Source organism: Salmo salar, chromosome 16, assembly GCF_965601325.2.
Source record: "Salmo salar chromosome 16, fSalSal1, whole genome shotgun sequence".
NCBI classification, from domain to species: Eukaryota; Metazoa; Chordata; class Actinopteri; order Salmoniformes; family Salmonidae; genus Salmo; species Salmo salar.
This window is the reverse complement of record NC_138306.1, coordinates 81,077,501-81,095,000: the sequence shown is the minus strand read 5'-3', so window position 1 is coordinate 81,095,000 and position 17,500 is coordinate 81,077,501. Positions and strand designations below refer to the sequence as shown.

Genomic DNA, 17,500 nt, shown 5'->3' with positions numbered 1-17,500 from the left:
TTCTCTTTATCTAATATTAGGTTTTGGTTGAAGATCTGATAAGATTCAGTATCAAATATATGCAAAAGTAGAGAACATTTTAATGGGGGCAAATACTTTTTCACAGTACTGTACCTGTTAGAGCATGTTAAGAACATACATGCAGTAAAACCAGCCCGTCCGTCTCACCTTGCAGCAGGCCCAGTGTTTGAGAACTCTGCTGACTCCCTGGTACTCTGGTGTCTTCAGATAGCGACAGATCTCAATGGCCAGGGGATACAGCTTACGGTACACCAACCTGTTTAACATGCATGCACAGAGAGTAAACACACACACACACACCGAGTAAACACACACACACACACACACACACACACCTAGGGTGTTACCTGTCAATGAGGACCTGAACAGTCATCTGTTTGTACTGTGTGTGTGTGAGGGGGATCCCCACAGTGTAGTCTCGGACAGAGTTGAGAACTTTCAGGTCTCGACACATACTGACAAACGGCTCTGGTGGGTAGTTACTGAGAAAACACTTCCCAAAGGACGCAGCCTAGAGGGAGGGAGAGAGGGTGAGAGAGAGGAATAGAGTGGGGCAGAAAAACATGAATATATCTGTGGACTGACTCATTTTGATCTTGTGATCTTCAACTTAACATGCAGGAATAGATGAGAAAGAGAGAGAAGAAGTGAGAGAGAAAGACATAGGGAGAGAGAGACAGAGACAAGGAGAGCAAGGTAGAGAGAGATAGTGTGTCTTACCCTGAGCAGTGTTTTCTGGGTCTCTGGTTCATGTTCATACCCAGCAGCCTCCACACACTGTCTCACCGCTTCCCCCAATACACTCTGTTCCTTTATCTCTCTCAGGTACTCATCTGCCTTCTGACTGGACTTCTACACACACACACACACACACACACACACACACACACACACACCACCCAAAACCATCTCCTCCATTACATGTATCCAGTAAAGTGAAAAGCTGTTACAGTCACAGGACCAGACACAGACACGTACCTCCCAGACACGTACCTCCCAGACACGTACCTCCCAGACACAGACACGTACCTCCCAGACACGTACCTCCCAGACACAGACACGTACCTCCCAGACACAGACACGTACCTCCCAGACACGTACCTCCCAGACACAGACACGTACCTCCCAGACACGTACCTCCCAGACACAGACACGTACCTCCCAGACACGTACCTCCCAGACACAGACACGTACCTCCCAGACACGTACCTCCCAGACACAGACACGTACCTCCCAGACACGTACCTCCCAGACACAGACACGTACCTCCCAGACACGTACCTCCCAGACACAGACACGTACCTCCCAGACACAGACACGTACCTCCCAGACACGTACCTCCCAGACACAGACACGTACCTCCCAGACACGTACCTCCCAGACACAGACACGTACCTCCCAGACACGTACCTCCCAGACACAGACACGTACCTCCCAGACACAGACACGTACCTCCCAGACACGTACCTCCCAGACACGTACCTCCCAGACACGTACCTCCCAGACACGTACCTCCCAGACACGTACCTCCCAGACACGTACCTCCCAGACACGTACCTCCCAGACACAGACACGTACCTCCCAGACACGTACCTCCCAGACACAGACACGTACCTCCCAGACACAGACACAGACCTCCCAGACACAGACCTCCCAGACACAGTACCTCCCAGACACAGACACGTACCTCCCAGACACAGACCTCCCAGACACGTACCTCCCAGACACAGACACGTACCTCCCAGACACGTACCTCCCAGACACGTACCTCCCAGACACGTTCCTCCCAGACACAGACCTCCCAGACACGTACCTCCCAGACACAGACACGTACCTCGTACTCCTTGTGTGCCTCCAGTAGTAAAGCTCCAGGAGCCATGGAGGCGATTTTAAAGATGTCCTGGCAGGCCGAGGGCACCTCCTGCAGCAGCTCATGCCTGGACCCTCCTACGATCCTTACTCCATCCAGCTCTGCTACACACACACAATCCTCATCCAGAGTGTATCTAAACACTGGTTAAGGCTCCATGAGAGGGCACACATTTGAATCAGTGGCACATTTTTATTATGCTTGTGTTGATGTCTGTGAGCAGAATTGCGAACTGTACATTTGATGTCATATTGCTAATTTTACCTTTAACAGTAACAAACCAACAGGAACCAGCTAGCTGAGCTAACAGGAACCAGCTAGCTGAGCTAACAGGAACCAGCTAGCTGAGCTAACAGGAACCAGCTAGCTGAGCTAACAGGAACCAGCTAGCTGAGCTAACAGGCACAAGCTAGCTGAGCTAACAGGAACAAGCTAGCTGAGCTAACAGGAACAAGCTAGCTGAGCTAACAGGAACAAGCTAGCTGAGCTAACAGGAACAAGCTAGCTGAGCTAACTTGCATAACTGCTGTGAGCTGAAGGATACTGGATGGTGTCTGTACACTCTCCGGCCACCAGTAGGAGCCTGTCCCACATGATGACCACAGAGGGCTGCTGGCTCTTTGGCCTTCTGCACCAGACCATCTGTTTAGGGGGGGTCCTCACCTTGGTGTCCACCTCACTCAGCTTGTCCTGGGGAACAAACAACAGTCAGTAGCAGACTACCATAATACACATCTACATTAGACATGTCAGTAGAAGCCACGGCCCTGTATATCAGACTATGTAACTTGACCAAATGGTCAGCACTCCCCACACCAGAGCTATTTACACTCTACGGCTGCCTGGCAACCTAGATAACCTGTGATAAGACTGGGAATGCCTGGATGGGTTGAGGACCACTGGTGTGTATAGATAATACATGGAGCCATACAGTATGAGGGATAGTAATCCATGTTACCTTGAGGTTGGCTGAGCCCATCCACAGGTGTCCAGAGTCTGTGAACAGAGTCAGGTACTTATAGCTGAATGACACAGCCATGTTAACAATGCTACAGGCCTGGGGAGAGAGGCCTGGAGGGGTCTGGAACACACACACACACACACACACACACACACACACACACACACACACACACACACACACACACACACACACACACACACACACACACACACACACCACACACACACACACACACACACACACACACACACAGTTAGAGGTGAGAGAGCAAGGATGATTAGACACAGTAATGAATAAGTTGTGTGTGTTTGTCTCACCACAGGGGTGCAGGATGTGTTGTCCAGTATGTAGAGGTCAGCTCCGTTGGCCAGCAGCACTTTGGTCTGTCTGTCCTGAGTCAGCACTGCCCAGCAGGAGGGTGCCCCCTGGAGGCCTGGAGGAACAACACACCAATGAATCAATTAAATAGTGACAAATGTCTCCATTCATTTGGAATTGAGGACTGACAGGATTTGACATACACACATGTACACACACCTGGGACTTCCGGGAGTCTCCTCAGCTTCAGGTCGTCAATGTTCGTGGCCAGGGTGAAGCGTGAGGCTCCCGTTACTATGGCAACACCGGTTCCGTAGGGAGAGTGGAACACCTTGGCTTCCAGCACCTGTGTTTGAACCACCTCCTGTCAAAGACACACACGTCAGGTGGATGATCATGTTTTTAGCATGTTGTTTGTGTTATGCGTGCTCACGTTGCCCATGCTGAAGTGTCTTTTGAAGGCACCAAACAGGTCGTAGATGAGGACAGTGCCATCCTCCTGGATACACAGCAGGTCATCACACACCGTCCAACCCAGCTGTCTCACTGGGCCACTCTTCCACTGGAGAAACGAGAGGGAAGGAGAAAGGGAGGGACAGACAGAGAAAGAGTGACTAAGTGTGTGTGTGTGTGTGTGTGTGTGTGTGTGTGTGTGTGTGTGTGTGTGTGTGTGTGTGTGGTGTGGGGGACCGGGAAGCTGGCCATGTTCGCGCCTGAGGAGGAGTAGATCTCCAGCTGGGGCCGTGCGCTGGAGGAAGGCCTCTGTGGCTGTCTTAGGAGAGCTGAGAGAGAGATGGTGATGAAGGGAAATAGATGGAGGGAGGGATAGACAGATGGAGAGAGAGCAAGAAAAATGCTTCTTTAATTGGCTATGTGGTTAGAATACACATGTTGTAGATTATAAATATTTTGCAACAATGTGAGTTTGTCCAAATTGTGCAACTGATTCTCTCTGCTCCATCATATCGGTGTGTGTGTATGTACTCACCGATCGGTCCCCCGTATGGGGCAGCTGCCACCAGACATTCCTTGAGCCCATCTCTCAAGCTCCATCCCATCTCATACAGCTCGATCTTCCTGTAGACACACACACACACACACACACACACACACACACACACACACACACACACACACACACACACACACCCTAAATATTAATGACAGTTGTCACATGATTTGCTAGATGGCTAGCTAGGGAAGCCTAAATTATTGCAGTGCATTAGCTAATAATATTGAACTTAACGTTACTTTGTTTTTATTGAGCAAAGCATTACGGCAAGCAGCAAGGAAGGAAGATGGCTTTAGTGCCAGCCTGACAACAGTTGTCATTTCTTGGTATCTAGCTAGCTAACGTTAGCATTTTGCAAAGATTCTGGGCATGTGAGCAAGCTAACACAACTAGCTAGCTAAAATCTGCTTACCTGTAAAACGCTTCCCCGAGCGGATTCCAGTTTGCCGTTATAAATGCCATCCTTCACCCCGTAAATTATAACCCTGGCATATGGTGTGTATAACTAATCTGGTGGGGTGTGTATTTGTTATTGTTTAGATTTGCCTGTCATCTGACGTTTTGTCGAGAGCAGCCGAGGATTTTCTTCTTCTCTTTACGACGGCGGAGGAAACCCGTTCATTACCACCAGTAACTGGTTGGAAACTTCAGTTTGTGTTTAGCCACTGACAGAACAATTAGACAGATATTTCACCGGATGTATAAATGTGAAGCATCCGGTTGGCGTTTCCACTCACTACCGAATATGGTAGTGAGTAGGAAGCCACGTGTCCGGCAGTGGGAGAAGCTGGAACGAGATGGATTTTGGCCGAAATTATACAGGTTTTCTCATCGATGAAACATTTGATCTCAATACAGTTTTCTGTTGCCCAAACTAAAATCTGTTACGAACATAGTGGACTACGTTTTGTAGACTTTACCCTTTGCTAAAGTAGAGAAAAAAATGGCATTGTTTAAAAGGAGTGCAAAGGCGAATTGAGTTCCCGAACGTAACTATTCAAATGTATGCTACAACGCGCCAATAGGATCTCGCTAAATCGGGCTTGGCTCTACCCATCTCCTTGCTTGTTCTGCGCACTATGACTCATTTGTTCCCATTTGAAACGACGGGCGGTGGTCAATCTTTGGTTTAGATCTTAATTTAGTAGGCAAAGAAAAAATGCAAACTATAAACCAGTGGTCTGGTCGATCTTCAAGGCATTCCTAGTCGATCATGAAACATTTCTGTAGAAAAGCCAATGATAACGGCTTGCGCTCATTTTTTTTTTACGTGTTGTGCTGTTGGCGGGAGGTGCACTTAATTCAGAAGCCCTGCGCACCGTCTGGGAAAAGTGGTCAATTTTTGTATTATTTAATGAAAAGACAAACTTTGCCTGCCCGAGTTCTGTGGCTAAATCGAGTGTGCTTACTGTGCTGACCAATCGGATAGCTCAAATCACTGTGACTACAGCTTCCGCGACCAATGCCACAGCAAAGTTTGATACTAGCCAATATAAGATTTTATAACTTTTAAGACAATGACCAGAGAGAGACTTTCAGAGAATACAGCAAAGAGCTGCTGTTTTTATGAGTGGGTTTTTATTCTGGACTGTCAGCACTGTTTTTATTCAACACTACTACAAAACATAAAACATGATTTTCTCTACTTCCACTGGTGCTGCAGCTGCAATGAAGGAGTAGCCAAGTGAATCAATAGCCCGGCGTTTTTATTGTTATTAGCAGCTCCTCATGTCTATTTTAATATCAAGGAATATTTCAATTTCTCTGGTCATAGGACAACATCAATTTGTGTATGAGGCAGATGTGGTGTGACTCGAGTTTCGCCATCAGGTGGAAGATGGTGTCCCCTCTCTCTGGTCAGACTCACTGGAGGAAAGGAAGGAGAGAACAGCGACCGTGAGACTTGACTGCTCTGCTGCTCTCTCCCTCCCTTCGCTGAGACTAATACAGTGTTCAAACAACTGGGAATCTCAGACTTCTGACTTCAATGCGTCTCAGACTTCTGTTTTTACCTCTTATCTGTTTTACCTAATCTCAGACATCCGACTTCACAACTGGGAACTCTGGGAAAAAATGTACCAAGAAAAATCGCTTTGAACGGTCATCCAATCATCCAGCATTTTCTAGAGCTCCGACTTTCCAACCTGAAGATGACGTCATAATTTTACCTCTTTTTTTTCAGAATCCCGAGTTGTCTTGAAAGCACCCTTACAGATGCAGGTACCATCAGTCCAGTCAAGTAAAAAGCTAATTATTTGCACGTTATTTATGTTCAGCTGTGCCCCACAAGTGCTACAACGTCTGATCTATTTTGTTATCAAAGGCTGAGTTTTAAATATGATCTGAGAATAACAATATTAGCCGGCCAGGCATATAGCCAATATGCTGTAATAATGGTCCCATGTTTCATGAGCTGAAATAAAAGGTCCCTAATATTTTCCATATGCACAAAAATATTATTTTGCTCAAATTTGTTTACAGCCCTGTTAGTGAGCATTTCTCCTTTGTCAAGATAATCCATCCACTTTACAGGTGTGGCATATCAAGAAGCTGATTAAACAGCATAATGAATGGATTTTTAAATGTAACCTTTATTTATCTAGGCAAGTCAGTTAAGAACAAATTCTTATTTGTTGGCTCAGTTGGTAGAGCATGGTGTTTGCAACGCCAGGGTTGTGGGTTTGATTCCCACGGGGGACCAGTACGGGGGAAAAAAATATGTATGAAATGTATGCATTCACTACTGTAAGTCGCTCTGGATAAGAGCGTCTGCTAAATGACTAAAATGTAAATGTAAAATATTTACAATGATGGCCAAACCCAGGTCCATTGTGCTCTGCCCCATGGGACTCCCAAACACAACCAGTTGTGAAACAGCTTGGATTTGAACCAGGGTGTCTGTAGTGACACCCCAAGCACTGAGATGCAGTGCTTTAGACCACTGCACCACTTGCAGCCGGCCGCAACCGGGAGGTCCATGGGGCGACGCACAATTGGCCCAGCGTCGTTTGGGTTAGGGAGGGTTTGGCCGGCAGGGATACCCTTGTCTCATCGCGCACTAGCAACTCCTGTGGCGGGCCGGGCGTAGTGCATGCTGACCAGATGTACGGTGTTTCCTCCGACACATTGGTGCGGCTGGCTTCCGGGTTGGATGTGCGCTGTGTCAAGAAGCAGTGCGGCTTGGTTGGGTTGTGTTTCGGAGGACGCATGGCTCTCGACCTTCGCCTCTCCCGAGTTCGTACGGGAGTTGCAGCGATGAGACAAGACTGTAACTACTACCAATTGGGGAGAAAAAAGGGAAATAATAATAATAATAATAATAAAAAAAATTTAAGTCATGTTTACAAATCCGAGCGGTAGATCTTGGCTTGCTTTTTGACCGCAAAAGTGATCTTGACTCAGAAAAGGTTGGTGACAACTACTATAAGCCAAATTAAGTGGACCTCAAATACTTTTAAGATTTGCATTGTGCACTCTGTTAAAACACTCATCAATGTACAACTCCAAAGTTTGTAAAGTTTGTTTAGGAGTACACTGTGAAAGGCTATAGGAGCAGGGTGCAGCCATGTTTGATCTCCTACATCATCACGTGATTGACCTCCAAAAATACCAAAATACTGTAGCGACCTTAACCCAGCACCAGTGTATTAATGGATGTCAATAGAAGCCAGGCTTCCCCAAAAATGTACCAAGAAAAACCCCTTAAAAAGTAATCTGTCTTTGTTTCTGTGTTTCATAATATTCCTTCAGTTCGCAAGAGGCTGAATGTATTTCACTGGAGAAAACATCAGAGTGACGAAAACAGTGCCCCTCTGTCTCTATATGTCTAGCCCATATATCTGATGCTGTGTGGTCAAAAAGAGTAGGATATTGTTGCCGCCTGTAGCATTGAATCTAAGTGAAGCCAGCAAGCATTTGGCCTCAACTGGGAATGGTCCTGGCCCATCAAAAAAAAGTGTCAAGGGAAGCCAGTTTGGATTTGGCTTCACACCAATCACATCATATCAAGCCAAATGTCATTGACAGCAACATTTTTTTGCATCTCGTTGATTTGTTGTCCTCCAGTGGCTAGCTAGCTAGCTAAAATAGGCCCTTCTGTAGATTATCCATGGGCGGAGATAGGGATTTGGACTCGTGGTTTTATTAAATTCTCCGTACAGACCAATGATTATAACGGCGATTCTGATCCAACAATAAATTCATACATTGTGCCTCTGGCCTGAGAGGATGGAATTTTAATATGTACCTAGCTGTAATAGGCTAATGTTAACAAGCTGGCTAATCGTTGCTTATGAATGGAAGTTAGGCTAGCAAGCTAGCATTTTAGCCAGGTAGTCTTGGACAACAAAAACTAAAATTGTGTACTGTATGACAGAGTCATAAAACATTTTGACAACATGAAAGAGAGGAGGACGGCATCGGCGTTTCTTTAAAAGTAGGATGAGTCAACATGTTTCTTTTTACACACACACACACACACACACACACACACACACACACACACACACACACACACACACACACACACAGAGAGAGAGTTAGAGAAATCAGTACCATGGACAGCCACATCATATTTAGCTTACACTGATTGGACTAAATTGTTTTTTGAATCTTTTAGTTGTCATTGTATTAGACTAAGCAGAGGTAATTTGATGATGTTGAAATGTTGAAGTTGAAATGGTGCTGGAATAGTGGAGGCAGCTCCTATTTTCTTAGCGACTTGTGTTACCTCTCCAGTGTTCTCAATCAATAGTTGTTTAGTAGTCGGAAAATGTTGGAAACATTAACTTGATTGACCATGCTGTAGGTCATGTAACTGTTTATTACACAATATGCTTTGTGGACTCCACCAGACAGCTGTGGCTTTTTTTCCTGGCTTGGCTTCCCCAGTGATTTTACTCACGCACCGCTACTGCCCAGCATCTAGCGACCTCGTCAAGAGGTTTGTACATCTTCGTGTAATGGTTAAGGTGTTGTTTTGACAGTCACTGTACCTGGGTTCGAGTCCTGGTCGGGCTACCCCTGAAATTGTTACACTGGTGTCAGAAGTGGGATGATGCTTGTGAAGCCATCGTTGACGCGGGTATATGGGAGAGACTTGGTATAGAGAAGCATAGCGACCTTACTCCAACACCTAGCAACCTCTTCAAGCGGTTTGGACCCTATGGCATAACAGTTAAGGTGTTGTCTTGACAGTCGACTCTACTCGTGTTCCAAATCCCGGTCGGGGCTAGCCCTCAAAATTGCTTCAATACGTTCAAGTTTGACCTAATTTGACCAGGTCTGATGCTCAGAGTGTCACATCCTGATCAGTTTCACCAGTCCTCCTCCAGGTGTCGCTTGTTTTCCCCAGTGTATTTATCACTGTGTTTCCTGTCTCTGTCAAGGTATGCGTGAAGGGCTGTAGGAAGTCAGGTGCAGGAGAGCAGCTATTTGGTAACAAAACGGAGCCTTTTATTTGGCGAACCAAAAGCACACGGCACAAATGAACACGAAATACAAATACAGGTTGAACATAACCCAGCGCAACCAGCCTAACGTGCGCATACATGAAAACAGATAAACAATACCACACAAAGACATGGGGGAAACAGAGGGTTAAATACACAACACATAATGAGGGAAATGAGAACCAGGTGTGTGGGAAAATGAGACAAAACAAATGAAAAATGGATCGGCGATGGCTAGAAGACCGGCGACGTCGACCGCCGAACACCGCCCGAACAAGGAGAGGCATCTATTTCGGCAGAAGTCGTTACAGTCTCTCTGTGCCAGTTCGTCTTGTATGTTTCCAAGTCAACCAGCATTTTTCCTATTCTCCTGCTTTTTGCTATTCTCCTTTTTCTAGTCCTCTCGGCTTTGACCCTTGCCTGTTTCTGGACTCTGTACTCGCCTACCTGACCATTCTGCCTGCCTTGACCACGAGCCTGTCTGCCACTCTGTACCTCCTGGACTCTGATCTGGTTTTGACCTTTTTGCCTGTCCACGACCATTCTCTTGCCTAACCCTTTGGTTTAATAAACATTGTAAGACTCCAACCACCTGCCTCCTGTGTCTGCGTTTGAGTCTCGCCTTGTGCCTTGATACAGAGCTTTGAATAGGCCAGCATTTGGCTATCTACTGGACAGGTTACGATAGCCTGTTACAGTTTGTTGAGATGTGTGCATGCATGCCATTGTCGTGGCAATTATACACAGGGACACTCAAAGTCAATCTTAAATTAATCTTTGTTTATTAACAGTTAACTGGAGAGGTTCCAACAAATTTGATGCACCATAGTGCACGTCTGTCAGGAGCTCTTTCGAGGCAGTCCCGTTAGATCTCTTATATACTGCTTACGTTACATAGGCATGATTTAGCTTATTATTCATAATGAATTAATCATTAATGTTTGGTTCATGCATGTGACAGACCAATACCTCACGAGGCTTCTTCTGTCCAAGCTGAAACCATGAAACTGAGATATCCTTTTGTTCTCAAAACAAGGTTCAGGGCATACTGCCAAATTGCAGATACTGATAATGAGGATTCAGTCACTTGCATGAACACATAAACTGCTTATTAGAAAAGCACAAACAGAACACAGAAATTGGTTATTAGAAAAGCACAAACATAACATTTTCCATCACACCATCAAAGTGGAAGGTAGGCCTTGAGCCTGAAGCACATTTTCACATGCAAATAGCACTTGATCATATGGATCAAATTCAAGGTGTGTATTTTACTACTTGAAATTACTGGAAATATTATGCACTGTGGCTGTAATGAACAGGACAACCAATAGCTGTCTAATTTGTAGTCTATATGTCCATAATCTAGCCTAATCCAAATAAACAAATCCCCAACAGGAGGAAATAAAGAGAGAGGAGGAGGACAGTTTCCATGTTTTTATTTAGAATTCTAAGGATTCTGGAGATAGCTTCTTTTTTTATATAAGAGCAAGAAACATGGCAATCACAGTTTTAACAATCTGGACAATATATTGAAGAGGAGTTTCTTTGGCACCAGTGAAATAAGAGAAGACTACATAGGCTACACTAACTTCACTAACACTTTACTTGAAGCTGACAGATATACAATAATGCATTATTACCTGTTGTACATTTTGTATGAAGCAGGGGAGGCTGCTGAGGGGAGGACGACTCATTGTTATGGCTGGAACGGAGTGAACGGAATGGCATCAAACACATGGAAACCCTGTGGAAACTATGTGTTTGATGTATTTGATACTAATCCACTTATTCTGCTCGAGCCATTACCAGGAGCCTGTCCTCCCCAATTAAGGTACCACCACCCTGTGGTATGAACCCTTATAATGTTTTATTATCAACTGTTGCCATGCTATATCTCTCTATGTTTTCTATACATTCACTGAGAGATGATACAGTACTAAGATATTCGAGGATCATGAATGATGATAGCTACAGATTGTACACCAGATAATGTGATATAACCAAAGATTTTTGCTATCCATTACTGGGAGTTCTCTCTTCGTTCTCGATTCTGCAAAGCAGTTATCTTATAAATGTCCATGTCCAGTTGCAGGTAGTTCTACAAACAGCAGAGAAACCTCAGAAAGATAGGAAATCCATGTTTTGTATCAATGTGTGTAGAGCTTTGTTTTAACGTGACACACTGTCTGGCCGCGGCCGCTTCGCATAGAAATGACTAGTTCTGTCAAAGATGCAGGAAAATTCTAGATGTCCGGCAGCTAAGATGGCAAGGAGACTCCTTGCGTGGTACAAAACATGGATTTACTATCTGAGTTTTCAGTGTTTTTTATAGAACCATCTGCCACTGGATAGAAACATTTCTAAAATAACTGTTTCCCAGAATCGAGATGGAAGACAGTATCGCCAATACCAGGTCAGTTGAAAAATATATGGCGGTGTTTTCTATAGGCAAACCTGTAACGGACAGTAATGGATACCAAACATCTTTGGTTAGATCACGTTATCTGTAGCTAGTATTATGACAAGTGTTGTACTGATTGGCTTGAATTGTATCTATTAGGTCAAACAAAGTTAGCATCTTACATACACAAATATACGTTTAGGTTTAAACTTTAAGCAGTAGCATAAGTAGATAATTATACCTTTTTAACAACTTCATCATCCTTTTTCACATGTGAAACAGACATCTGCCCCTGACACACACACACACACACACACACACACACACACACACACACACACACACACACACACACACACACACACACACACACACACACACACACACACACACACACACACACACATTGCACACAATGACATACAGGAAGACACACAGAAATTAACTGTAATTGTGTGCGTGTGGGTGTGTGTTTTTGAACAGAGGGTCTGTCTGAGTTTTTTAGAGGATGATGGACAGAGTGTGGGAGTGGGAATGGGGATGTATTTTAGGGAATAGGTATATGTGTATTTATTTTGTGTGTGTGTGTTTTAGGGGACTTTGACAGCTGGGCCTCCTCTTCCACAAGTCTCCCCTCCTTCTCCTACACCTCTTCCTTCTCCTCCACCTATTTCTCCTCTTCCTTCTCCTCCACCTCTTTCTACACTTCCTTCTCTCCTTCCTTCTCCTACTCTTTCTCTCCTTCCTTCTCCTACTCTTTCTCCCTCTGCACCTTTTCCTCCCTGTCTTCCTCATCGAAGGGTGAGATAGAGTGGAAGGCATCATGCGGGAGCGTGGCAGAGAGAGTGTACTCCTCGCTCACTCCCTCCGTCATAACCGACAGATCCACATCCGCCTCAGGAACGTTGGATTCTAGGAACGGTTTGGAATCAGAAAAACCGTTGGATTCTGGAATTTCGTCAGATTTTGGAACTTCACTGACAGCCACCTCTTCCATCCCCAAAGCCTCAGCCTTGAACTCCTCCAGCCCTGGAGCCAGTTGGGACTGCACCTCGGTGAAGAGGACCTCCTCATCAGGACTGGCCAGCGGGGAGATCTCGATGGAGGCCACGGCAGTAGGCGAGACCCCGGTCTGGGATGAGGCCTCCACCTCTGCTTCAGCTTCAGGTTGGCCCTCAGACTTACGATTCTGTTACAGCAGGACGTAGTCATGTCAGATGAATCCACAACAGTGTGAGTGTGTGTGTGTGTGTGTGTGTGTGTGTGTGTGTGTGTGTGTGTGTGTGTGTGTGTGTGTGTGTGTGTGTGTGTGTGTGTGTGTGTGTGTGTGTGTATACTGACCTTCTTGATGCTGAACGTGAGAGGGGACACTTTGAAGGAGGAGCTCTTCGGGTGGTTGGGTGTCAGGCTCTTCTTCATCTTCTCTCGTTTCTCCTGTGACACGATCTTGTTCATCTTCTTCTCTATATTCGCTTTGGAGAAGGCCCTCTTCAGACTGTCAACCTGCAATACATTGTACAATACCATGCAGTCAGTAGATAGCAGGAAATCTCCTAACCCTTACCCCTAACCTCCGACCCCTGATCTTAAGCTCTGCAGTACATCAATAGTCAGCATTGAACACGCCACGCGGCCACAGAACATGACCTTGACCCCTAACCTCTCACCCATAGACTTTATCCCCTAACGCCGGCTTTCTCCATCCCTCACCTTCTTTAGACTGGAGCGTTTAAACTTATCCGCGCGGGATTTGTCTGTGTGCTCTCCGGCCAGCTCGTATACGCCATCTCCCACCTCGTCCAGGTCCGCCTCCAGCCCTACGTCCTCGTCCGAGGATAGGTCGATGGTGTGAAGCCCCTCCTCCGTGGAGCGGTTGGCGTCGATGACGGCGGTGGGCTCCTCCCCCTCCTCAGCGTCACGGGGGAAAGGAACAGTATCCTTGACAAACACACTGGTTGGGATTTCATTCTCCTCCTACAGAGAGAGATAGAAGGAAGAGGGAGGGAGAAGGAGAAGAGGGAGGAAGGTAGGTAGACGAGTAGGGAAGGAGAGAAAGAGAATGAGAGAGAGTAAAAAGGAAAGTGTATGATAAGAAGTTAGAGAAAGGAACTCATGAACAGTACATTCATCATTCAAAACAGATGTGGTATGTTGCTATATTTAATTATCTTTATTAATAGCTAATAGTTTAGGAGTGGATCACATTTATACTACCGTTCAAAAGTTCGGGGTCACTTAGAAATGTCCTTGCATCGCCAACACTCCAAACTAACGGGTGAGTTGTCATGGTAACACCAGAATAGAACTTGTGATGAGTGTGTGCAAGAGAGAGAGAGAGAGAGAGGGGCCTACCGTTCAAAAGTTTGGGGTGAATTAGAAATGTCCTTGTTTTTGAAAGAAAAATAGAAAAATTGTCCATTAAAATAACATCAAATTGACCAGAAATACAGTGTAAATGTTGTAGCTGGAAACAGCTGATTTTTAATGGAATATCTACATAGGCCAATTTATTTTAGGCAAGTCAGTTAAGAACAAATTCTTATTTTCAATGACAGCCTAGGAACAGTGGGTTAACTGCCTTGTTCAGGGGCAGAATGACAGATTTGTCTCCAGCTCAGGGATTTGAGCTTGCAACCTTTTGGTTACTAGTCCAATGCTCTAACCACTAGGCTACACTGCCGCCCAGAAGCCCATTATCAGCAACCATCACTCGTTGTGTTAGCTAATCCAAGTTTATCATTTTAAAGGCTAATTGATCATTAGAAAACCCTTTTACAATTATGTTAGCACAGCTGAAAACTGTTGTTTTGATTAAAGAAGCAATAAAACTGGCCTTCTTTAGAGTAGTTCAGTATCTGAAGAATCAGCATTTGTGGGTTTGATTACAGGCTCAAAATGGCCAGAAACAAAGAACTTTCTTCTGAAACTCGTCAGTCTATTCTTGTTCTGAGAAATGAAGGCTATTCCATGTGAGAAATTGTCAAGAAACTGAAGATCTCCTACAACGCTGTGTACTACTCCCTTCACAGAACAGCGCAAACTGGCTCTAACCAGAATAGAAAGAGATGTGGGAGGCCCCGGTGCACAACTGAGCAAGAGGACAAGTACATTAGAGCGTCTAGTGCTCAACTGGCAGCTTCATTAAATAGTACCTGCAAAACTCCAGTCTCAAAGTCAACAGTGAAGAGGCGACTCCGGGATGCTGGCCTTCTAGGCAGAGTTCCTCTGTCCACTGTCTGTGTTCTTTTGCCCATCTTAATATTTAATTTTTATTGGCCAGTCTGAGATATGGCGTTTCTTTGCAACTCTGCCTAGAAGGCCAGCATCCCGGATCTTGTTGCCGTTGAGACTGGTGTTTTGCGGGTACTATTTAATGAAACTGCCAGTTGAGGACTTGTGAGGCGTCTGTTTCTCAAATTAGACACTCTAATGTACTTGTCCTCTTGCTCAGTTGTGCACCGGGGCCTCCCACATCTCTTTCTATTCTGGTTAGAGCCAGTTTGCGCTGTTCTGTGAAGGGAGTAGTACACAGCGTTGTACGCGATCTTCAGTTTCTTGGCAATTTCTCGCATGGAATAGCCTTCATTTCTCAGAACAAGAATAGACTGACGAGTTTCAGAAGAAAGTTCTTTGTTTCTGGCCATTTTGAGCCATAACAGAACCTTGTGATTTTTTTACACTACTTATTAGTTTCCACCCAACGTCCATATTATCAAACCTGTAAGACTGAGTAAGTGGTTAAGTGGTATCTTAAAGGGAAAGTTCCACTTGTTAATTTTTTCCCACATTCTTTTGGGATTGAGGCCTGTAGATTTTTCATTTTAGAATTTTTGTCAATTTAGCTAGAGCGACTTATAGGAGCAATCAGGGTTAAGTGCTTTGCTGAAGGGCACATCTACAGATTTTTCACCTAGCCAGCTCAGGGATTTGAACCAGCGATCTTTCAGTTAAAGGTGTATACAGTAGCTGGCATTCTGAAGACTCAGCTTTACTCTGGACTGCTTCTGATGTATAAAAACGTTGAAAACCTTCTGTGGTGACGTGTGGTGGTGGGAAACTACATAGGCCTATTGAGTTATGGAATCATTGGATTTGTGTAAACGCTATTTCCAAACCATGAACACATACCATCTACATACAGTCACTAATCATTGTTACATTCCTAATGACATTTCACAAAATGGCCGACGCAACACACACATACACACACACACACACACACACACACACACACACACACACACACACACAGGAAGGATGCACACACAGTGTTGTTGGGCTCTGGCTTGGGCCCAGGCTGGAAACACAGTCCAGCCGTGATGATACGGGTACAGTGGCGGGGAGGGGTGGGAGGTTTGTCCTGCTGGAAACTTTGTCAAGATATCATGTAGCGCTACATTAAAGAAGGACACACAAGGTTGCTGGGAACAATCATAAAGGCAGAAGAATGTCGAAGAAGAGGGGAAGGAAGCCAAGGCAACACACACACACAAACACACACACACACACACACACACACACACACACACACACACACACACACACACACACACACACACACACACACACATGCACACACACGCACCCAGGGGAGGGAAGCCAAGGCGAGGCAGCACTCAGAGTTTCCACCAAATGCTGGACATGGGCCAAACTCTGAGAGGTGGAGAGAGAAGAAGAGGGAAGGGAGGGGAGGGGAGGGAGGGGAGGGGAGGGAGGGGAGGGGGGGAGGGAGGGGAGGGGGGGAGGGGAGGGAGGAGAGGGGAGGGAGCGAGGGAAGGGAGGGGAGGGAAGGGAGGGGAGGGAGGGGAGGGGAGGGAAGGGAGGGGAGGGGGGGGAGGGAGGGGAGGGAGGGAGGGGGGGGGAGGGAGGGAGGGGAGGGAGGGGGGGGGGGAGGGAGGGGAGGGAGCGAGGGAAGGGAGGGAGGAGAGACAAGAGAGAGGGAGGGAAAGGAGGGAGGAGTGAGAAGAGAGAGAGGGAGGGGAAGGAGAGTGGAGGAAAGAAAAGAGGAGAGGAGAGAGGGAGGGAAAGGAGAGGGGAGGAGAGAGAAGAGGAGAGAGGGAGGGAGGAGTGAGAAAGGAGAGACAAGGGAGAGAGAAGAGGAGAGACACATGCACACATACGTACACACACACACACCCTGGAGAACATCTGTCTTCCTCAGGCACCACAACCCAACCTCAGATGACAAAGTATTATTCTCTGCATATTTGACCTTAACAACAATTACTCTGGACACACGCACGCACACACGCATGCACGCACACACGAACACACACACACACACACACACACACACACACACACACACGCATGCACGCACACACGCTCGGACACACGCACACACGCAAAATGCAGTAGGGAGTTGTGGAGGAAATGCAACGTCTGTTTTTGCAAGATAAAGTTTGAGGGCTGTGTATTTAATACTCTAGAAAATAGTTAAGTTCTGACACACTCCGCAGAC

At 45.9% G+C, this 17,500-nt stretch overlaps 2 protein-coding genes across 2 annotated transcripts in view; both read right to left on the bottom strand.

Moving 5' to 3' along the window:
• LOC106574734 (vacuolar protein sorting-associated protein 16 homolog) overlaps nt 1–4,895 on the bottom strand; it is a 16,290-nt gene extending 11,395 nt beyond the window's left edge. Inside the window, exons 1-12 of the mRNA XM_082963030.1 lie at nt 4,598–4,895; nt 4,162–4,250; nt 3,864–3,955; nt 3,607–3,735; nt 3,393–3,537; nt 3,173–3,288; nt 2,850–2,972; nt 2,436–2,581; nt 1,856–2,027; nt 742–873; nt 369–532; nt 169–277 (exon numbers count right to left, since the gene is read on the bottom strand). Of these exons, the coding sequence (XP_082819156.1) occupies nt 169–277; nt 369–532; nt 742–873; nt 1,856–2,027; nt 2,436–2,581; nt 2,850–2,972; nt 3,173–3,288; nt 3,393–3,537; nt 3,607–3,735; nt 3,864–3,955; nt 4,162–4,250; nt 4,598–4,647 (1,467 nt within the window). The 5' untranslated portion in view covers nt 4,648–4,895. The remainder of the gene's footprint in view (nt 1–168; nt 278–368; nt 533–741; nt 874–1,855; nt 2,028–2,435; nt 2,582–2,849; nt 2,973–3,172; nt 3,289–3,392; nt 3,538–3,606; nt 3,736–3,863; nt 3,956–4,161; nt 4,251–4,597) is intronic.
• A 6,162-nt stretch (nt 4,896–11,057) lies between these two features.
• LOC106593800 (caveolae-associated protein 2) overlaps nt 11,058–17,500 on the bottom strand; it is a 16,851-nt gene continuing 10,408 nt past the window's right edge. The window contains exons 3-5 of the mRNA XM_045698079.2: nt 13,750–14,013; nt 13,381–13,542; nt 11,058–13,228 (exon numbers count right to left, since the gene is read on the bottom strand). Of these exons, the coding sequence (XP_045554035.1) occupies nt 12,791–13,228; nt 13,381–13,542; nt 13,750–14,013 (864 nt within the window). The 3' untranslated portion in view covers nt 11,058–12,790. The remainder of the gene's footprint in view (nt 13,229–13,380; nt 13,543–13,749; nt 14,014–17,500) is intronic.